General features: G+C 41.9%; 1 protein-coding gene across 2 annotated transcripts in view; it reads left to right on the forward strand.

Moving 5' to 3' along the window:
- Positions 1 to 237: 237 nt before the first annotated feature.
- Positions 238 to 23,008, forward strand: part of MAP7D3 (MAP7 domain containing 3) — a 43,729-nt gene continuing 20,958 nt past the window's right edge. Inside the window, exons 1-6 of one of the 2 annotated variants that reach the window (XM_038164701.1) lie at positions 238 to 708; positions 13,515 to 13,610; positions 14,406 to 14,486; positions 15,924 to 16,087; positions 18,780 to 18,894; positions 19,816 to 19,848. In XM_038164701.1, the coding sequence (XP_038020629.1) occupies positions 630 to 708; positions 13,515 to 13,610; positions 14,406 to 14,486; positions 15,924 to 16,087; positions 18,780 to 18,894; positions 19,816 to 19,848 (568 nt within the window). In that variant the 5' untranslated portion in view covers positions 238 to 629. The remainder of the gene's footprint in view (positions 709 to 13,514; positions 13,611 to 14,405; positions 14,487 to 15,923; positions 16,088 to 18,779; positions 18,895 to 19,815; positions 19,849 to 23,008) is intronic. The other variant, XM_038164700.1, reaches the window with a different exon arrangement.

Genomic DNA, 23,008 nt, shown 5'->3' on the forward strand with positions numbered 1-23,008 from the left:
GATGTGGTTTTTGGGTTCCAGTGCTAGCGCTGAGTGGATGGCTGGATTTCATGATCTTGAAGGCTGGAAGAGTCCGGCCTTGACAATTCCATGATCCTAAACCACATCACTCAGCGCCAGATCCAGACACCCCTTAAACACCTCCAGGAATGGCGACTCCACCACCTCCTTGTGCAGCCTATTCCAACACCTGACCACCTCAACACTGGATTCCTTTTTTCTAATCTGAATCTCTGCTGTCGCCGTTTAAGGCCGCTTCCTCTGGTCCTCTCCGTGCAGACCCGGCAGACGAGACCGGCCCCAGCTCACTGCACGCTCCCCTCAGGGGTGATGAGGCTCCCCCAGAGCCTCCTGGAATCCCCCGGCTCCCTCAGCCGCTGCTCATCAGGCTCGTTCCCCAATCCTTGCAGGAGGTTCCCCAGCCCTTGCAGGAGGTTCCCTGCCGCTGGCCGGCCCCGCTCCAGCAGCCCGTTCCGTGTGGAAGCGCAGCCCGCGGCAGCGCTGGCCGCGGCCGCCCCGGATGGACGCGGGAGCGCTCCCGGTGCCGGCGGGGCGGGAGCGGGCGGAGCCTGCGCACTGCGCCCCGCGCCCCGCGGCCCGCCCGGCACTCCCGCGGCCCGGCGCTGAAGATGGCGGAGGGCGGTGCGGCGCCCCCGTCCTGCGCTTCCTCCTCCTCCTCCTCCTTGAAGGGGCTGCGGGAGCAGATGGGTGAGAGCGGGCAGGGAGGGGTAGCACGGGGGGTGTGGGGGGGTCCGGCGGCCCGAGGGCGCGGCTGGCGCCGGCCGCCCCCCCCCGGCCGCCCCGCTGGACGTCCGGCCCCGTCCCGGGGCGGGGAAGGGGCACCGCGAGCGGAGGCCGCCGGGGCTGCCCGGCCCCGGCCCCGCTCCCCGCCCGGTCCGTGCTTTCCGCAGCTCCGGGCGGTGATTGCTGGCTCGGGAGCTCCCGCAGCTCGTGGGCAGCAGCGGAGGCGGTGCGGGGCGGCTGCGTTACACGAGCCGCCCGTTTTTCACCGGTCTCCAACTTGTCGGTGTCTGTGCTGGCTCTTGCTTTCAGAGGGTTTGCCCCAGCGATGTGTTCGGTCCCGAGTGCAGAAGGCAGAGACATCCCCTGGCACTGATTTCTAATCAAAGATTGAATAATTCCCGATTTTACTTTTCACTTTTTTTTTTTTTTTTTTTAACTGGTGTTTTAGGAGGGCTGAAGAAGCTCTGCCTTGGTTTTGTCTTTGGCTGTGCTTATGTGCCTATTTATTCTTAAGGTCATTAGTAATATACTCTGCAAGGAGTATTGTGCATGCACGATATGTGTTTGCAGCAACGTTTTGTGGTACATCTCCATGCAAAAGCTTTGTGGGCGAGCCATTAGAAAAGATAAACATTTACTTATCCCCGTCACAAAAAACTATAAGTAAAGAGACTTGTGGTTTGATCTAAGCTAACTAACTAGGACTAGGTGCAGCAACTACTCTTGAGAGCCTCCTGCATGATTGTTTTCAGTGTGTCTGTATAATTACATAAAGAGGAGTGCTGGCAAAGGGTCCTGAATGCTCAACTCTCATCTGGCATTTCTTCAGTGTGTTGAGTGTTGGAAATACTATTTAATTACTTTTTGTTCCTGTTTCAAAATTAAGACAGTTTAGTGGTCCAGAAGGATAAAGATCTACCAAAATAGAGCACTTCTCACCTGCAAAGGCTGTGTGTGTTTGAACCTTATTCTTCCTGCTAGAACTGCTGAATTTTATTTTGCATATGGGATGCACTTACATGGTGGCTGCTAAGTTTTTTTAAGGATGGGCACCCATATTTGGTTACAGCTGTCATGACCTAGATTTAGTCCCAAAATCAGAGAGGAAATGCTCCTTGGGCCAGGCAGCTCCATCTCCATCAGATGTGCACATGCTGTAATATTCACATCATGTTGAAAAAACTACCCCCCTCCCTAGATCCTGGAAAGGCTAGACCTTGAATTTTTTTTTTCCCTGAGGGGGTAGAAGTCACTGAACCAGAATCTGAACTTCAGTGTACATAGAATGCATTTGTAGCAGTTATGTGCTCAAAGATAAACTCAGTGCTAATGTGCAGTGAATCAATGCTGTCTGTGAGCTCGCAGGCTGCTGCAGCTCTGCTCCCGACTTCTAGTCGGTAGCACTCCCTGGAGAGAGCAAATGATGTTTAGAAATCATCCTTGCAATCCAGTGGTTGATGGTGGAATTTGCAGGATAATTTGCCACAGTATTTGCTGCTCTTTGGAGAAGTTGTGAGCAGCAGCCAAGTCTGATATCGCAGCTGTTTGGAGAAGATGTACAAAAAAAAAAAAACCACCCAAAGGAACCGCGCTGTTCAGTCCCACGCTCCCCTTCGGCGTGTTTGGGGAGGGATAGAACTTCCTGCTCGTCTGAGCTCACTTGGCTGCGTGGGGGGACTCCTCAGTTCCAAAATACCTGCTAACAAGAATGCTTGGACCCAGTTTCTGCTGCTCTGTGGGCAGTTGTGTACTTTGCTGTCTTAATCAATCTGGAGAACAAGCATCTATGGAAAATAAATACAGTGTTGTGTGCCTTCAGCCGTTTGTCAGTGAACTTGTGTCTGGGAATCTCATGTTTAGAGACAATAAATAAAGAGAATCTTGCTGAGAAACGACAGCTCTTTCTAGCAGCCTGGCTAAGAGGAGTGTGTACATACTGTTAGTATAGTCACCTTCTGCACAGGTACCTTTGTGGGTCCTTATTAAAGGACACTCCTGCTCTCTGTGACCAGCTTCTTGATACTGCTTTGCTTTGTGGGTGATTGGTGCTTGTTAATTTTTAGGCCTTGCACGCGTAGAATCCCATAGTGCCACTTGTAACTAACTTCCAATTTTGTATGTTTGGCAAGAAAAATACTCTCTTAAATTCAGTCTAGTGTTGAGATAAGGAAAAGGTGTTTCTCCTTCTTTGAGAGAGTATCAACTGTAATTAAGATTCTGCAGGTCAACTCATGCCTGCACTGCCAGTTCTGCAGTTCCTTTGTAATAATTTTCTGCCCTGACACACTTGTCCAATCTTATTTCCTTTATGTGGATGACAAAAAGCAGAATCTGCTACCACTACTAGAAGGCAGTTAAGGTTTCTGAACATCACTTAACATTAGAAATGAATTGAAGTCATACACTGAACCAGCAGTGCATGGATGGCAGTTGCTTACCCCATTTTTGTTATCCATGCTTGCTGCTGTCATGCCTCAGGGATGAAGAGGAATTTTTGATCCTATTCTAATGCCATAAGTACTGCTGAGCTTGTTAAGATGTGAGAAGAGGGGAATAGTCGGGTATTTGTAGTTTATCCAGTAAGTGAGGTTTTCCTTGAGTAGTGTGGGTAATCAGAGGAAAAATACCTGTAATTTAAGCTCCTGTAGCCTACATTTATTATCTTCATTTTCACTGGAATACTCCTGTCTTTCATAGTATGGATGGTAGAGAATGTTTGGATTTTTTTTCCTAGAGCTTGGTATTCCTGTGCTGTTGCCAGGATTTCCACTCATGTATTGAATTGCTGTTGCAAAGGTTGTTCAAAACAGTATATTTAAATGCTGTTGATACATATTTTCCTTTCCAAGACCTGCATCATCTTTTGGTTAACCTGTCTCAGGTTTGGGGAAAAAAATAAAGTGCCTTTTTTCAACAAATCTAGCTGCAGGCATAAATTCCATGACCTGTATGTCCCAGTTTGGTTGGAAGTTTTCTAATAAAACAACAGCTTCATTCCATGTAATCAGTTTTTTCTCCCTGTGTAAGTGGCACTGTCTGGCTTTGTCCACTTTGCCCGGACCACAGCTCTTAGCAACAGCTTTATCAAGTGCATGTACACAGAATTGGCATGAAAAGAAGGATGGACGGGTGACTAATAGTGCAACTTCATTGCTCAAGCAAGTAATCAGGGACATGCACAGATTTATCTGGTCTCTAGATAACAGTTATAAAACATAAGAACACAAGTTTGCACCAACACCTGTAGGAGAACTCTTGGGTACAGTCTTGGTCCCACAACAGAATATGGTCAGAGGAAATTATTTGGGATCCAGAAGCGTCTGTCAGTCAGAAATTGATGAGTTGACCTTTGTGTCAGAGCTGCTTGCTGGAAGACAGAAAGAATTGACTTATGAATTTGAATCCTTTAAAGCCTTTGGGATTTGCGGTGTGGTTGTCAGCAGAGGTGGGCTTCAGATCTTGCCTGGCAAGCAGCAAGACAAGGGAACCATTTCTTTGCCAGGTTTCTCACAGTGTGGGAGTGCTGCATGAAAAGCATCTTGAGCATTCAGTTGTTGTCTTACTTGGTGATGTTTGAATGAGTGGCTGGTGCAGGTCCCCTCTGCAGAGCAAGGGCAGCCCATCACTGGGCATTCAGCTGGTGATCACTGGGGCTGGCTTCAATTTCTTGTTTTCTCAAACTCCTCAGAACTTTGGAGAAAGTTCTAAGGGTTTTTTGTGCTTCGTCTTTCTTCCTTGCATGAAAGTAGTTAGACTGCTTTGCAGAGTGCCAAGGCAATAAGTGCAAAGAACTGCACAGAAATTGGATTTCATGTAGATTTCAGTGTTGAGAGAACGTTCCCAAATCAGGCTGAGAACTTAATGTAATTGTGATGGCTATGAGCTCTAATTTAATTTTCTTTTTGTTCAGGGAAATACAATCATACAGGGTAGGGATAATTTCATGCTGATTCAGAAAGATGAATGCCATGTATTTAGGTGCTTAGCATTCTGAAGATTACTTCCAGTTGTAAGTGGTTTATAAAAGGTTTTATTCAAATTTAAAACTTTAAATTATTGAGATTTCTCCAAGTACATTCAGGAGAGATATCCTCCTTCCTGTAAGGAGAAAAAAGCAAACAAAAAAACCCACCCAAACCATGTGCATTTACAGCATATTTTTTTCAGTTTCTTATGTAAAGTGTTCCATTCTCTTCATATTTCTTCATGTGTTGAAATTGCCAAATATAAATTTGGCTTCCATGCTTCAATTCAGAGGAAACTATTTAGCAAATAATGACTTGCAAGGGTCATAACTCCAGTGGTGAGAGCCTAGAGATGCTGTGGCTTACACTGTCCCTAACTGTGCATAACCTTAAAATGTGACTGGAATTAAGGACTGCTGCTTCTTCATACAGTTGTGTTTTCAAAAAGAAAACAGAGGAGTACTGATAATGCTATTATTAATTTTCAGTTTTTAAAGGTGATAAGAGAATAAAGAAGGGTTACTATGGGTTACTGTAAGATAAATGAAAAAAATAATCTAGATTAGTCACAATAATAGGGGTATCAAAAGCTGCTGGTTGTCTTTAAATTTGATTAAATAACTGGAGATGCTTGCAGTCCTCTTCTGAAAGGATACCCTCACAAATAAAATTCTGAGCATGCAATTTTAATGACTTCTGTGAATATGACTTATCGGATTACTTGTGGTACTTTAAAATCCAACTGGGACTGCAAATTTCTTGTCTGCCACAAATAAATTAGTGCCCTTTAGCTTCCAATTATGCAGCTTACAACCAGGTTAATCTTAATTGACAATATGCTTTCAGTGTGTTTGCATATGCCTGTCCAATAATCAAAACCTTTCTAGATGCTGGTGATTTAAGTTTTTTGGAGTCTGGGGTTCATGGAAGAAAAAAGCATTGCTCAGAATTGTTTTTGTTTGAAAGAGACAGAAGCCTCCACTGTGCTGCATAATGTCTGTGAAAGGGACGCAAGGCTTTGCTTTTAAGGAAGGCTGACATGGTTGCTTGACATTTGTTTTCATTTAAATTATTTTTGTATTCCAGTCAGTTTGGAAGTTCCACTTTCTAGGTGAAGGATCCCCAGCTGATGTTGCCTTTGAAGAAAACAGTTACCACTGGCCGTGCTCAGAATACCTCTCTCTTTTCTCATAGTGTATTTTTTGCCTTCATAATTCACAGGGAACTTCTAAAATACTCCTTTATGAGTACTTAACTGACTCTTAATTTACAGACACTCTCTGTTGTTTAAATGCACTGACCTGAATCTTGGGAGGGAGAATAGATGTTGTAGTGCCTTGTTCTCTGGGCAAGTGTTTCAAAGCTTCCAAGTGTTAAAACTCCCCTCGCAAGCCCAAGAGGGCTTGGGTACAAGAATATGAAATACTGTAGGGATCTTTATACCTAAAGAGCATAATTTAATAGAATTTATTAATTTATCCATTTCAAACCTTATCCTCTGTTTAGTTTTGCCAAGAGAACTTCTTAGAGGAACATTTTTGCAGCACAGAGTTGATCAATATTATTGTATGTTGTGTTCTGGACATAAAACCAAGGACACTCATCTCCAGACCAGATCAGTGAGTGTCACCTTACTCACATTCAAATTTCTGTAAAGGACTTTCTGCCACTGGGTAATGAATTTAGAAAAAAATGTGGTCTCTATTTGTCCCTTTAGCTCCTTTTTTTTTTCTGCTTGCTTTTTTTACACCCATTTGCCACTTTTCACTTACCCTTCAAGCTCTTTGGGGCTGGGACTGATTCACGGTTATTTGCTGGGGTCTTACATTGCACATATTGGAGTGTCCAAGAGCCTTCATTTTTTTAAATTAGCTGGGTGAACTGTACAGCTTTTAAAAAATGTGCACTTTATTTCCTTTTACATTTTGCACCCCCCTGTTCTGCTTCAGACAGAGGGTTTGCTGCATTAAACACGCTGTGGACCTGTCAGTGTCCTGCAGCACTTTGTGTGTTGAGTGATTTGATTTGAGACTGGCCTGTTGGGGATAAATGCCAACACTAGCCTCTCCTTCTGAAACGCACAGACAGTGTTTGAATGAGCTCTAAATTTTCCATGAGAAATTCATCAAGTGTAAAAAGCAAAAGCAGTAGTTTCCACTGCTGTCTTGTAAAGGAACTGCTATCCTTGCAGCAAAAGAAAGCTCAAAATGGAGTTGTCACAGGGTTTGTCGCGGGTCCGTTGTGACTCGCAGTGCTAGGCTGTGGTCTGGGCTGGCATTGTTTGGGCTGGGTGAATTAAACAATAGCCACAGCCTGCAAACAAAAGGACAAAAGCGTTTTCAAGGCCATGCTTCTAGCAAGCAAAAAAACCCCAGACTGTTCAGGAAAGAGGGAAGTCGTGGAGAGAACTTAGCTACTGCCAGTGCTACGGATAGTGCAGGGCAAGAGAAAGAAACAATACAATGAAAAAAACAGATGTGAAATAAGAGAAGAGAGCAAGAGTTTGTCTTCAAGTTACTTTTTGCCATGGCTTGCCGGAGTGTGAAGAGGAGTCAGTGTTAGGCAGCCCCCGGAGCTGGAGGAGTAAAGCAGAAAGCTGAAAAAAGGCTGCAGCTTTTGCCAATGCTTGAGCTGGAATTCCAGTGGGAACTGAGCTGTGCAGAGGAGGTTAAAGTGGGACTGCTCTGGCATCTGTGGAGCCAGTCCTGCACTGAGGGACAAGATATGTGCTCCTGAGGCCCTGGGCAGTGCTATTAAATAGAGAAAATTATTTGTACAGCAGACTAGTTATTGATAATCTTCCATTTTACCTTTTGGGTCCTTCTGTAGCTGTTAAACCTGTATCTAATTCTGTCCAGTTGAGAGTGTTAAATCTGTATACCCCTATATATAAAGCATTGATGTCACATAACTAGTAAATTTCACAATGAATCTACTTGAAATTATGTAAGGGCATATTTATTGTGTAGACTGCTTTCATTTTAGTCCCGTGTATTAGGATACTTTGGAATTTCCAGTATGCAGAAACAGGTAAATATTTCAGCTAAACTTGAGAAGGTTCACGAGGGTCTTTGTGAGAGTGGAGTTTCTGATGTCATTCCACTTAATTTCTTTCAAGACATGAATAATAATACACCTCACTAATAAAGAACCCCAAATTGTGAAAGCCAGGTGTCTTTTCCAGAGAAGGAGATAGATTTAACTTGTCAGCCCTGTGTTCACAGCACAGACAATGCTTCTTACTAACCTTACGATGGCTTCTGCAAGAGTTGGTGACATGTCTTTGTCCTTTCTGAGCATTGTGCTGGCAGTTGCTTTTTCCATTAAGTAGCAAGAAGCATAACCCATGGCTGAGCAGTGTAAATAAGGTTAAAATAAGTGACAGTGGGAGCCAGTGAGACTCCACAGGTGTGTTTTCAGTAGTGTTCAGACAGCTGAAGGTAGTGAGGATGGTGTGGCTCTTGAGCAATGGTGCAGCATCTCTGACTGTAGAAAGTTTCTGGAGATGGCTGCTAATTCTGTTAAGGACAAATTTCAGTGCCTTGGTCTGTGCTTATATTACAGTTTAGATTGTGTGCTTCCCCTAGGGCAAAGTGGGCAGAGATCAATGCAAAAGTTAACTAGCAACTTCCTGGTGCCTTTCTGGTCATGTCATGCCCTAGGCTGAGTACATAGTATGAGTATCATAATATGTCTTTGAGATTGCTTCAGCTGTATCTTTGCAGGTTTCCTTATAAGAAATAAGTAATTTTGTTAATTATGTGATTTTTAAAAAAAATATTTCTGGGTCTTAATCTGAATGTGAATGTTTAAAGATAAGTAAAAACTCAAGTTCTTGCAAATGTGTCTCAAATACTTACTTGTGGAGCTGCTAATTCATATTCTGCAAAGGAATGCTTGGGTTGGGTTTTCCAGTGGGGTCAAAACTTGCATGAACTGAAGAAATCACCCTGAATTGCCTTGAGCTTTGGGAGCAAAACCAGAATGTTTTACAGAATTAGCTGAGGAAATGGTTTTAAAGGGAGGAAAGCACCGTAGTAAAGGTAGTAAAAGCTATATAAGGGTAGTAAAATAGGTATCCCTTGTAGGGAATAAATACAGGACAAAGTTTGCAAGTGGAGTCTGGGATAGGGATAAGACAACAGGAAGTTCTTCTAGCCTGCTGAAGCTGAGAGTGTGCACTGCTTTCTGGAGATCTCTGTGCTTCCCATCTGGTGGCTGCCCAGACAAAACAGGAGAACCATCTGCCTCCCAGCTGGTCTGTCAGAAGGTGCCTACAGGGAAGCTCACGTGTTTGTTTGTGGAGCCTGTCAGTCCTTGCAGCCCAAAGATGGGATGTGAGGATCAACAGGGAAAGACAGAAAAGGGGAAAACAGGGAAGAGAGGAATGCACACAGAGAAGGCTTTCTCTTCATCATTAGAAACTTTCTGTGTTGTCCACTGGTTTGTGTGAAGGTGCATCCTCCCTCTGGTGTCCTCTGAGCAAGTAGTGGTGTAGAAACCAATACCTAATTTTTCTTAAAGCTTCAAACACATGATCTTGCATCTGTTTGTCTTAACCTATGTTAATTAATGAGTGGAAATCAGCTTAAAAGGCGGTGCTTGGAAATCTCAAACTTGAATGCTGACTAGTTTCATCTTTCCTGAAAGTATCTACAAAACTTACTTTAAGGACCTGAACACTTATTGGCAAACAGTAGCTCCCTGTACTTGAGCAGGACAAAAATGGAGGCTTGCTGATTTGGCACAGTTTGCTATAAAATCAGAGATATTTTGCTGGAAGGTTCACTTTTGATTCATGGATTGCTTATTGGCTTCTTGTTACCCGCTTTAAACTTTTATGGACACACTTAGAATCACAACAATGCTTAACATTCAGGAGCCCTCCTAACACCCCCCGTTTCAGAAGCTTAGTCTGGGATTTTTTTTGTTTGCTTTGCATAACAAGTCATTAAATCATAAGAAGCAGAAGGATTGCTGCGAAAGTCAGCACATTCTGCTCTCGTCTGTAGTTCCACAAGGGAAGGGAAGAGCGAGGGGGGCAGTGTCCGGCGGGGTCACTGACACGGGGCAGGCGATGGGATGGACCCTGCAGCTCGCTGGGTAAAGGATGGAGCTGCTTCAGTCCCTAATGAGGTTTACTAAGAACAGCAGCGGGTTCTTTGCCAGTCTTGGCAGGGGCCGAGGGTATTAGCCGTGTGCAGGGGTTGAAATAGAAATCAAGGTTTATTTTTAGCGCCGGTCTCTTCAGGGCATATCGGAAACCTGATCAGGGAAGGGAAGTTCTGTCATGCTCAGTGTGAGGGAGGCACCTCAGCACCTGCACTGTCAGTGGATCATGAGCTGGAAGTGAAATTGGGAGAGTTGGATTTATCTAGAATGTCACCTCCTGGTGCTTCTGTGGGTTTGGTTTATCTCTGATTTGCTTGGCCAGAGCTGGGGTGCTAAATGGTGATGAGGGTGCAGAAGAAAAACTGTTTCCCAAATTACCTAATCATTTCATGGTTCATATAGCTCTGTTTTATTATGCATGAATGCAGATATTATTATTAGCCTCATACATGGCTTATACTTTTATTAATTTTACCTGGAGCACTTAAAGGTAGACTGCTGTAAAATAAACACACAAATTATGCTGATCACAAAATATTGTTGTGAAAGACTACTGTGAGAGGGCAAACTCAGAATAGAAATGAGATATAATTTGACTCTAAGAGACTTTTTCCTCTCCAGGGAGTTTGCTGAATATGTCCATGAAGGCACCCCCCCATTAGTGCAACATGTGACACAGATTCTAGTGAAATGGTTGTTAACTGGTTTCCTGTTCTGGGGTATCCTGATTCATTACAGAGGTATTAGGCTCTGTATTTTACAGAGATATATTTTGTGGAAAATTCTTTTCCATGAAGCTTCACTCCATAGCAGACTGCTACATTCATTATGGAAAACTAGGCAGAGAAATTACAGGTGTCTGTGCCAAAAAACATTAAAATATATTAATTATTAAGGTTTCTTTTATCATATCAAAGCAAAATAAGATAGGTATTTCTTAAAGATTGCATAGTGCAACAATATGCAATGCATTTTCTTTTACTGTAGTAAAATGTGGAGTTTGAAAATCACAGTTTTGTATTGTAAATTTACCATGAAATTGTCAAGGGCCATAAAACCTGTCTGTTGACTAGGAACTTGGTGAAATTGAGCTCACCTATCTCAGGGATGTATCTAATGTGATGTCTGTTCCCCTTTTATTAGTCTTCTGTTCAGATCCCCAGTTCTCATTTGATTCTGGCTTTCTGTTGGTTAAATGGATCACATCCATGTGACATGAAGGTGCACGCCTTGTGCCTTAGATCTGCTACTTTCAAATGTGGAAGCACATTGTTTCTGTGCAAATAATGAAGCATTGAAGGAGTGAACATAAAATATTTTATCTGACATACAAAAAACTTTGATGTGCAAAGTCCTCTGGGTATTTCTGGAGTTTTTTCACCTCTGTGTCCTCTGCAAGATGAACTGTTTTTGTAACCCAGTTTCCTGTCTTATAGAATCTCAAGTAATCTTTTGCAACTTGAAATAATTAAAATAAACTGACTAATTGCTTTGCAGATGTGACACATTTTTAAATCAGTGCCTTCTAATCATGAACATTATACCAACTGTACATTTATTTTTGATTGAATAAATAAATACGTAATCCCCCATATTCATTATGGCTGCTTTGTTCACCAGGATTTCTAATAGTAAAAATACTTCTGCAAGTAAAATAAAATTAATATTGTACCTGTTTAATTGCAGGTTGCTTCTTACTATAACTTTGTTATGGAGATTTGGATATTTAAACTTCAAGAGTTGAGGCAAAATTCCAGTGTTGGTCTTAACTGAAGCTGGTTTAGGTGCAGAGTGACTTTGTTGTGTTGGGATAATTTCCTGCCTGGGTTAGCCCAGGCTTCCCGGGCACCTCTGTCTCCTCCCTTGAGGAAAGATGTACCTGGATTTCTGTATTTGTCTGAAATCTAAGTGGTATTTCAAGAAGCTTATGTTCCTTCAGCCTTTGTGATGTCTGAAGGTGTCACTGGATATGAATGCCCTGGTTGTACGTTTCTGCTCTCAGAACACCTGCAGTGGCTGCTTTTCCTCTGGCCGTTTTCACTTCTATTTGTGTTAGCATAGATAATTCTGTTGTTCTCCACTTGATGTTTTTCTGGGCCGGATTCCCATCCATGTGACATGCAACAGTGTACAAAAATCAGAATTTTGTCTGACTTGTCTGATCTAGATAGTGAAAAAACAGTGAGCCTTTTTTAAGCTATTTCTTTGCCAGTTGGAACTCTCATTGTGTTGTAGTATATCTGGACTCTGACTTGTGTGAAAAGAGCCTCAGAGATGTATAGGATGGGGTTGAGGAAGACTTTTGTTTGCTGCTGCAGTGAAAAATTAATTCAAGACATGGCAACAGCTGCGGGTGACAATTTGGAGTTGCTGAATAAGTATTGTAATCAGCATTTATCACTGAAATCACATGGGATTAAACACTTTGAGGTGATTGTTCTTGGGCACAGCCTAGGGAGGGTTATTACCATGACACAACTAGTTGTCATGGCAATGCATGGAGCAGAGGGAGACTCTTCCTTCCTCTTTTGCATTCTGCACTCCTCTTATTAAAGGGAAGTCAGATCATTGGCAAAGTTGTAGTCTCCATTCTTAAGATATAACAGCAATTTGTACTATTGGTCCTTCATGTTCTGGGTGAGATCACAGCACATTATGTGTTCCTTTTGTGGATTTGCCTTTTCTGTGTAAAACTGGCCTCAACTTTCTCATGTGTGGGTGTGTTCCCTTGCTTCCCCTGAAGTGGGGCTTTTCCATGGAAGCCAGCTGAGCTCCCAGTGTCTGTCAGGCAAGGTGAGAGCAGGGTGTGAGGACACTTCTCTTGGAGCTGTGCAGGGCACTGGGGTAATGCTGTCTTACAGGTTGCCCTGCCTGCTTTCCCTATAACTCTTCACACCCTGCGAGGTGATTAGTGAAGGTCGGTACCAAAACAAAGAAAAACTGGGGAGAGTGATACAGTAAATTAGTCTCCCTGACTTGTTAATGGTTTTTGTTATTTAGCGAAATTCATACTGGTAGCATTTCCTTTCTGTGTGATTATCTGGGAGTTGTGGCCCTGCATTTTGCTGAAGTCACCTTGGTGAAACTCAGATAAGGTGAATGGGTCTCTGCACAAATGCTCAATTTACTGTTTTGGAGTCTAATTTATAATTAAAATTTATTTTTGAAGATCCAGTTTCAGAAGTATGTTGTAAGCATCCCTCAGTGGTTTACTTTATGCAGCTAATCCCCTTTCTCTTTCATGTCATGAAGTAATGACAGGTCTTCACAGACCTCTCCCTGCTTGGGTCTCATCAGAATATGATTCTAGCAGTGCTAATGGGCTACTACATACTTGTGTCCAGCCCACAAATGCTCATGTGGTAGCAAAGAGTTTCTGTTATTAAGTGTAAGTCACATATAACTTTGCAAAATAATGGAGTTTGTTTTAGAAGAGTTATTAACTAAGTTTGAGCTTTGAAACTCTATAGTCTGAAAACATAAGGTTTGATAAATGTTTTTACAAAGAGAAGCTATGCCAGGTCTCAAGTCTCATTTGACGAGTTTTTCCTTACAAGTTGAGCAGCCCCCAATTAGTTGTTTAATAAAAGCATCAGCGACCTCAAGTAGAATTTTATGTATTTATTTTGGATATTTGTCCCATGAGTTTTATTTATAGAGCTTTTCTTAATGTGGATTGATTCTTTCTCACAGTTGCTGCAGCCCAAGCCATAGCAGAAGAAAGAAGAAGCCAAAGTGGCATTAGCCCTCTTGCAGTCCAGACCTCAATAAAGACAGCAACTAAACCAGGTATAATTACAGGTCATTGCTCTTAATGAAGTGCTAGGCTCACAAGGGAAGGTTAGTAGGGATTGAAAAGAACATATTTAGAGAGAAGTTTGGTGCCCTTTCTTCAGGAGGCATCAGAGCACCTGGTAGATGGTTTGTAGGTCTGGTTTTGATGACAGATTTCTGTTTTTGACTGGCTCAGAGTTCAGTTGAAGTTGCCTGTCTTGTGAGCAGGGCATGACAACAAAGATAAATGATGTTAACTGGGCAAGTTACCAGCTCACTTCCTGCTGAAATTCAAGTTTTTATACCTGCAAAGACTGCTTAAGTCTTGGTTCTGCTTAGTCTGCAAATGAGCTGTCCTACAGTGCTCTGAATTTGTAATGACAGGTGAAATATCTGTTCCCAGGTGACATTTTCCTAAATTCCTGTCATTCTTGTTCATGGGAGTTAATATATAAAAGAATGAGGATCAGGGCTGAATTTGGAGTAGGATATGTTCTCACACGTCTGACTTCTTAGGCTTTCTTTTGACTGTACCTGTTGAGCCTTTACTGTGATGTCTGCTTTCTCTTGCACCTGTTAAAAATAGTGTTGTGAGGGAATGGAAGAGGGGAAGAAGAGGATGTTCAGCTTTCTATGAATTTTTCCGATGGTGTCTTTAATCTCTATACAGAGTGTGCAGTCATTTGGTGCTGTGTGCATCTCTCAGGAAGTTTCATTCTCCTTTTGATAGTAAAGACTTTTGACATTTTATTTAAGTTTGAATGTTCAAAGTCATTGACAATTATGTGTCTTCAATTTTTGTTTTGACAGTGATAGATGGTTCCATGCTAAGAACAGAAGAAAGGCAAAGACTGGCCAGAGAACGTAGAGAAGAGCAGGAAAAGCAACATGGTATTTTCATGTTTCACTTAAAATATCATTTTCTAAAATATCTAAAATATCATTTTCTAAAATGTTTCTCTTGAAGGAATTAGTGTCCCCCTTGCTCCATGTTTTGTCACATTTTGTCAGCTTGCTGGGGACAAGAGACAAGGTCTGCTCTTGGTCTTGCATGAGTGTCCATCTGTGAACCTGAGTGAAGAGGTTTTTGATGTGAGAGGAGAACACTGTAGAGAGTTTTAGATTGTTGAAGCTCTGTGTCACTTCTGATCTTCCATTTCTTAGTGACCACCCAGCAGATTTAGCTATTTCCTTATTGAAAGCCTTAACAAAACCACTTTGGAAAATATAACTTTTAGCTTAGAACTCCTTCCTATAGCCCTAAAGACTGATGTTTGAAGAATGCTGATTCAGAGAAAACCAAAAAAGATTTAGCTACTTGAATGGCTTGTTTGCCTTGAACACTGCTTCCCTTGTTTCCCAGCGCACTGAAATGACTCCTGTATTGAAGTGTCAGCAGTATACACTTTATCTTAGCAGGGAATCTGAACTAGATAACAGCAGAAAACTCTTGCCCAGCTTTACGCTGTTTGTGATGTGAATCAGTGCATGTGTGTGTAGCAGGAGATGAAAGGGTCACAGTGTGCCCTGCAGTGCTGGGTCTTGGGCTCCCAGCTTGTGAGGAGAGATGTCTCTCTGAGCTGTGTGTTTGCTTCTCAACATAAAAGCAAAGACCCACAACAACAGGAATTATTGTGTTATCCTGATATGGGAACAGGGTAGTATTACGATGCTTATAAAATCCAGAAATATTTTGGGTGCCCTATGTGTAGATGCTGCCTGTGCATTGTTGGTGTGATTATCTGGTCTCTTGGTTCATTTCATCTGTCTGGCCATGGAAAATACTCTGTTCATTCTAGCTTTGTGTCACAGGACCTGAGGCTTCCTGTTGAACTGCACACAGCTGTTCCTTGGTGGAGGCTGCAGAGAATGGTGACATAACTATTTTGATATGCAGGAACTGTAGGGTCTTCCCATCTTGTCACTCAGTGCCTTAAATACTACTGTATTTTGTTCTTAAAAAAAAAAAAGCTACCACATAGAAAATTCTACTTTTTGATTTTTAATTTACTTACAGCTTCCTTACAGAGACATCACTATTATGTTGATAAAAGTGTATGCTTAATTTAGGGAATATACATATCCTGATATTCCTGTCTAGACAGTAAAGCCTAGAAGCAGGCAAAGTTTTAATTCCACTTCCAACCTGGGGACAAAATTAAAGATGAGTCTGTTGTCTGTTGTCACCTCTGTAAGCTCGTCTTCCTGTACATTTGCACTTCAGGTGGTAAGAATTCTGCTTGGATAGTCTCTTGCTTGTAAGTTGCATTGCAATATCAATGAATGGCTAAGTTTGATTTTAATTTTTTCTTTAAAATATTCTTACAGCTGCCAAAGAGACACAAATCCTTGAAAAGGAGAGAAAAGCAAAACTCCAGTATGAAAAACAGTTAGAAGAAAGGCAGAGAAAGCTAAAAGAAATGAAGCAAAAAGAGGAACAACGGAGGGCAGCAGTAGAAGAGAAGAGGAAACAAAAAATAGAGGAGGAAAAGGTAACACACATCAAAGTTCCATAGTTTAAAAGAACTACATGGTTTTCCTTCATTACCATGCTCTGAAGTGCTGTGAATGAGAAACTCAGGGAAATGATGAATGTGTTAGAACATAAAACACACATCCACATCTACAGTGGGCTATGTAGGTACATGTCCACCTTCCCCATAGAGCTTTGGCTATAGCTGAGGCACTCAGGACTTCAGGAGCTGTGGCTGTTTAACCACTGGCTAGTTTTCACATGAGCAAAACCCCCACCCCATATTCCTAGATTTCCAGATACCTTCAGAGCACCTTTAGAGTCTGTCTGTAAATCAGTGTGGGTGACAGGTCTTAGACTTACTTCTCTTATTTCTGTGTCTTGTTTCCTTGGAGCCTTGCTGTGGCCTGAGACTCACATTCTCTTAATTCTTCTAAACCAGAATTCATTCCTGTAGGATGAAAGGTGGTGATGTTATCTGTGTATTTGTCATTTGCTGCTTTGAGCTGTGTGGTGACTGTTCTCACTGGCCTTTGCTCTGGCTGCACATGGACAGGCAGAGCAGAGTTTGAGTTTGGGACTCACTCAGTAGGTAGAAGCTGACAGCAGAAATAAATACATGAAGTTATTCCATCCTTTTGACAAGTAGCTCTGTTAGTGCAAATTAAATGTGCAAGTTTAGAAAGGGTTAATTTCCAGGGTGTCAGCATCGCCATGTGGAAGCATCACACACCTGTGCTTTCATAAGCTGGTTATAAGAACTTGCTTGTGGGTCATTGGTGAAGAGCTTGTAAGCCTGGCTGGCTGCTCCTTTGGAGTCCAGTGTTCTAGCAATCCATCTTTGCTGCCCTTTTCCCCTGGCAGTATTCTATACTGGTGTTTGGTTTTCTGTAATCAGCTCCTGGGTGTGATCAGATTGATATTTCATTTGAACTTCATGGAATAGTTTACACTGCTGGAGAACAGAAATGTTTGGGTGGGCTGTGACTGCAGTCCAGTGTAGTGTAATTTCTTTAAGCAACTACTTTATACAAAAACATTCCTTATGCTTCAAAAAAGATGTTACATTTACATTTATTACATTTATTCTTGTAGTTTTGAGGATAGTAGATAAGTTTTAAGTGGCCACCAGAGTCCATAATCAAGGAAGACAAGGACTAGCAATGAGGTGTTTACCTTGTCCCTGGAGATGACCTTCTACTAGGGTTATACATGCAGGATCTGGAAGGTGGGAAACAGTATGGATTTGGCCTGTAAAACCTTGCCTTCAGTCAGAAAGTGAAAACAGGTCTTGACTTTGGTACTCTGACATGGGGAAAAGGTACCAGCAAGACACCATCTCCAGCTGTATATTTGGTAGATAGAAGTGCATCAAAATACATAGTCCCCAGCATTATTGTCAGTTTTTTCAGCCAGGACTCGTTTAGTTAATCTTCCAGTAAGGAAGGAGCAGTAGCACAGTAGCAAATACTGTGGAAAAGGAGGTGGTTCCAAAAATCTTGAAGACAACTCTCTGTGGTGAGGATTCAGATACCTTTCTCCCACTGCTCCTCAGTTGTTCTGCACATCTCTCAATGTATTGAGGCCTTGAGCTCATTTCTGTCATTTGTAAAGTGAAGCCTATGTCTTTAACTCTGACTGAAGAATTGCTGCACTGCAGATACCTCCATGGAAATACAATCTACAGATTACATAATGTCTGGGTACTTTGGCACCTTAGGTAAACTCTAGTTCAGGTTTCTCTAACAGAGGGGAAAATAAGCTTTATATTTCTAACAAAAACTTTTAGTTTCATCTTTTGTCCGTGAGCAGAATCCTCCCTTCTTTCCAGCTTTACATTGTGTGTTTTGCATGGGGACTTCTTTAGTTTGTGTTGTGAAATGGTGTTGAAAGAAGGTGAAAGTCTAGTGTCCCCAAGTGGGAAAAATGACTGTATAATGAGTTCCCTTGACATCTTACTGCAGTGTATCTGCAGAAAATAGTGCTTCAAAAGATCACTTGGGATACAGCTATTCCAGAAGAGAAATGTGTTGCTGATACGTCTGGAAACCTGGCTGGCAAGAAAGAGTCTAGCATGGTCAGTCTTTATGCACGAGAGCTAAAGCTCCCCTGCTGGCAGTTACTAGTTCTGGAGACAGAAGCTTCTTTCAGCCCCTTGTCCTGTCAGCAGTGGTTCCTGAGGCCTGAAGTTGATTTGTTTTCTTTTGTAGTTTTGCCTTGATGTCTTGCTGTTCCTGGTTTCATCACATCTCTCATACTGTCAGTGTCTGTTAGACCTGGCTCTTGTTTTTACAGTTCTTTGAAAATACAAAGACCTTTACACTTGGTATTTTATAATGGAGAATTTTTATCACCTTTTAGGAATAACTTTATGGTATAAATAGTTTCAAGGGTAACCAATTACTTTTGCTCAGTTTGGGGTTCATCCCTATTTAGAAAATAAGTAGTGCTGTTTACTGAATAGGAAATCTGTTTGGTGGCTATTTTAAGTAAAGAGTAGAATAGATTATCTGTGCTTTAGCTCAACCTAATCATGTTTGCAGTGTTTTGAAGCCATTAATTACCTCCAACATTCTTTGCATGATGATTTTTGTAACAACAGCCTGGTAAAATAGATTATAAATCATACTGGGGTGGGAGGGGGTTTATATTTTGTTCCCTGGCATGGCTGTGGTTAACAGGTAAAGCTTCATGGAGATGTTGTTTGGCAGGAGCGCTATGAAGCAGTTCTGCATCGCACCTTGGAACGGAGTCAGCGGCTGGAAACACGACAGAAGAGATGGTCCTGGGGAGGGTCTGTAACTCCAGACTCAGAAGGCAAAACAGGTAAGCAGCACTGGTTTTAGTAGGACTGAAATCATGGAATATTCTGTGTGAACACTGGCAGATGGAGCACTATTCATAGGGACCTGGGCATCCTTTCCTGTCTGGGATCTTAAAGCAGGATCTGTGGATAGCTCCTGGGAAAGTGTCATATCTGTACTTGTCCTGAAATGCTGCTCAGACTTAGAGCTGTTTCTGACCTTGGGAAGAGCTGAGAGAAGCTCCATGGGAAATTCAACACATGACAGCACGGCCAGCCCTCAAACATCAGCTAAGGGGAATTATGATCTGTAATATTAAGATAATTCAGAGTCCTTCAAGTGCAGTTCATGTAATGGAGTGCTAGGACTAGTGATGAAACCAAAAGCACCCAGTTGTACTCTGATATCACATCTGAAAAGTTTTAAACACACCCTTGGAGTTTTGGAATGCTGACTTGATTATTTGAATGCCCAGCAATGGGTAAGAAGATGCAGTGGACAGTCCAAGATTCTTGGGACATGGGATTCTATTCTGGATTAGGTGATGCATTTTAACAGTCTTTAATTTGAACTGAGATAATTTCCTGTTTCACAATTACCTGTTTCTGCTTGTAAACATTCTGAAATCAGACCAGCAAATGAAGATTGCAGTGGAAGGGATCTTTTCATGCACTACCTAACCACCAATAAATAACATAAGTTATTGGCCAGAAATAAAATAAATCAAAAAATGCTTCAGTTCAGCCTATCCTCTATATTACTGGAATTGTACTGAGTGTGGTGCTGTCATTTTCTGTCAGCTTGAGTGTGTGTTTGTGACATGTTTGAAAGTGCTTTGATATTAGTTGTCATTATTATATGCAGCATCCCCATTTTTTGGTTAACTTGCATTTTTTTGCTATTTGACCTCATGACTTAGCTTACAAACCTTCTTCTTCTACAGAACAACAGAGCACTGATGAAGGTGGAACTGGTGGTATAGATTTCTAAAAATTTTCTTTTTCTGTTATTTTACACTCACTACTAACCTTTTAAGCTTGAGTTCTTCTCACACTAAGGAAAACCATCTTCTTATAGATCTTTTCCTGGATCTTGGCCAGCTGTGCAACAAATGCGATCCCTAAGTAGAAAGCAGCCCCCCTCATTTTGGCTATCCCTCCCAGCTAATTCAACTACAGCTTAAGTCATGGCATGCTGAGGGGATTTTCAGGGAAAGGCTATGTGCATTTGGGTTTTTAAAGAGGTCTGGATACAGCACAGGGAGAGGAGAAATTTCTATGGGCAAGTATTTGAACATAAATTAGTTTAGTGGTCTAAGGTTTGGAGGGTTTAAGGGCAGTTCCAGACTCTTTGATTGCTTTGCAAAAAGTACATGGTAGGTCTTGGTTTGTTTCCTTCTTGCTTTGGTTTACCAGCAGTTGAAGTAACATTTGCAAAATCAAAGATATTTTGGTGAAACTTTGTGAAAGGGACTGGGTCTCTTCAGCAGTTTTTATACTTTTTCCATGAAGGGTATTGCAAAATCAGAGCTGTCCCAATCACCTAAAGATAATTCTATACATGAAATTTGTTTTCATTGGACTTCTGGCACTTTCCAGTGCACAGACCGAGCCATTCATAGAAGAGCTTTGGATCAATGATACCTATGTTTAATAAGCAAAATTACTTCTTGTCGCTAGATTGAGGTGCAAACTCTCAGCTGAGACCCAGCTGAGTCTGAATCCTGACAGTCTGTGCGTGCCCACAACGTTACTAATGCAGTGCAGCTGTCTGTGACACAGACAAGTGAGACTTAAAAATGCAGTGAGGGTCTGACTGAGTATGGTTTAACTACTCTGGCAACACAGCAGAAGCATGTGTATTTTAATTAACTTCTCTCTTCTCTTGCCCTGCACATCATTAGCTCCTAATTTTCTCCAAAATCAGCCAGTTTGGCTGGGTTGGTTTGTCTGGTTTAGATGTGTTCCTTGGATACATACATAAATCCATTCACTGTATCTCACACTACCACATATCATTTAACCTTGAAACTGGGAAATCACATTTGCCTACAAGTTTAAGAAAGCACTGGGTTTTATTCTGCTAACAAACACAAAATAATGTTCTTTGCTCTCTCCTGATTTATGTGAGGAAGTGAGCCTTGTCTGTCCTTTCTGTTGTGGAGGAAGATCTTCAGTGCTGCTGAAGCACATTTAAGATAAAATATCTTCCAACACAAATGCTCCTGATATAATAATAAGTACTTAAGCTGTGATTTATGCATCATAAAATAACTATGCAGATAGTTCAGCAGCAGTAGATCAATTTGGATAACTTGGCACCAATCTGGAAAAAAAATTGCTGTGGAGATAAACAGGTAATGCAATGTCCTAGTCAAACCCTTGTGCACCCACGTTGTTCTAAAATTGTGTTTGATTTTATCTTAATGTTTCAAACATGAAGCTATGATGTGTGGGGTGGATAATGTGGAACCATGACTGGTTTTACATTTCTCATAATTATTCCTATTTCAGGGTAGTTCTTTTTAACTTTGAGAACTCATTATTTATTATTAAAAATTTACCTAAGCCATATGGGATACTTAAATCTGGCTGGCTTTCTGAAAAATCCTTATGTGGTCCATTTTGCTTTATATTTGTGTATTTTCTGGGAAGACAACAATTACCTATTACCTTTTTTTTTTTTTTTACTCTGAAAAATGACACCCTATGAGCTCTAGTCCATTACATCATTGTGGCTGAATAGTGCATCTTCTCTGACTGCATGTCTGGAGCAAATTTCAATGCAATATTATATTTCCACTCTCAAATTCTGTGGCAGATTTGGGATTAAAGCCCCATTTCTTGAAATGAGAACCATTTGAGGAACTGATTTCAAATATTCTTTAAATATTCTAGGACAAAAGGCATTCTTGTCCATTGTGCTGTGCAGAATCAGATATGTCTTCTGTGAACTGGGTGTGTCAAAAGTGATATTTAGGAACATTGAGTGGCAGAGCAGAGCTTTTGGGTGATAGTGTGGTCTGGAAAGTGCAGCCCATGTAATGGAACATTTCCCCAGCCATCAGTGGTTCTGTGGGATGATGAGTGTGATTCATGAGACCACAGCAGGGATCCCGCTGATGGAGAAATGTAAAAATGGATGAAAGCCCCAGAGTCAAGTGTTACATTAATGGCATTGCTGTCAGTGCTGAGATGAAGCAGGCAGGGTGTGGGTCTGCCAAGAGAAATGGCCAGGCTGTGCAATAAAGCATCCTTGATGACAGTCCTGCTAAAGGGGTGTTTTAGTGGTGCCTGCTGAGCAGAACAAGAGGTTCAGGTGCATCAGGACTGGAGACGTGCTATTAGAATAGAAATGGGGCTGCCAGAGCCTCTCCGTGCTAAATAAAGAGCTTCCTTGTCCTAGTAGAAATTTGGGAGGAAGTGAGAGACAGCTGATCTTATTTCATGTAGCCTAATGTTATCCAGCCTCAGGCAATGCTGCAGCACCCTCTTTCAGTGAAATCCTGTGAGGATTGAAAGCTCCTCACTCCGAGTGATTTTCTTAAGATCCCATGTTTCCCAGCTCCTTGCCCAGTTGCAAGTCCTGCTGCATGGCAGACGTGCTTTCTTAGGCTCTGCTGCTGCAGTTTGCTTTCCCCCTTCCATTAGAAAAATAGAGAAGTTGGTGTCACATGGGCTGTGTGCATTTCAAACCCCTTGATGAGGCAGAAATATCCTGCCTGTCTTCTAAAGCTTTTTTTTCTAGAGAAGGGAACTTTAAAGTTTGCAGAATTTTTTCTGTGAATGAGGTAGGGAAGAAGTTGAGGCCATCTGATCATGGAAATGTATTGATTGAAAAAGCATTGACCTCTATACCTGGGTCCCGGTAGGTGATAGACCAAATCTCAGATTTCATACGAGTGCTGAAGTGCTAAATTGAACCAAGAGAAATTTGTGTGAATTGTCTCTGTGATGTTTGGAGGCCTCGGACTCAGCTGAGTTCAGGCAGGAGCCAGGATTTCCCTTAAAGAGCAGACACTAGAGGGTAGCCTTTCCCTTCAAAAGCACCCGAATACATGAATTATGAGCTTCCTGATTTTCCTGTATAAAACCCCTTAAGGTTGTTTGGTTATCCCACTTCTCAGACTCCATTCA

The sequence above is a fragment of the Motacilla alba genome, chromosome 4A (genome assembly GCF_015832195.1).
Source record: "Motacilla alba alba isolate MOTALB_02 chromosome 4A, Motacilla_alba_V1.0_pri, whole genome shotgun sequence".
NCBI classification, from domain to species: domain Eukaryota; kingdom Metazoa; phylum Chordata; class Aves; order Passeriformes; family Motacillidae; genus Motacilla; species Motacilla alba.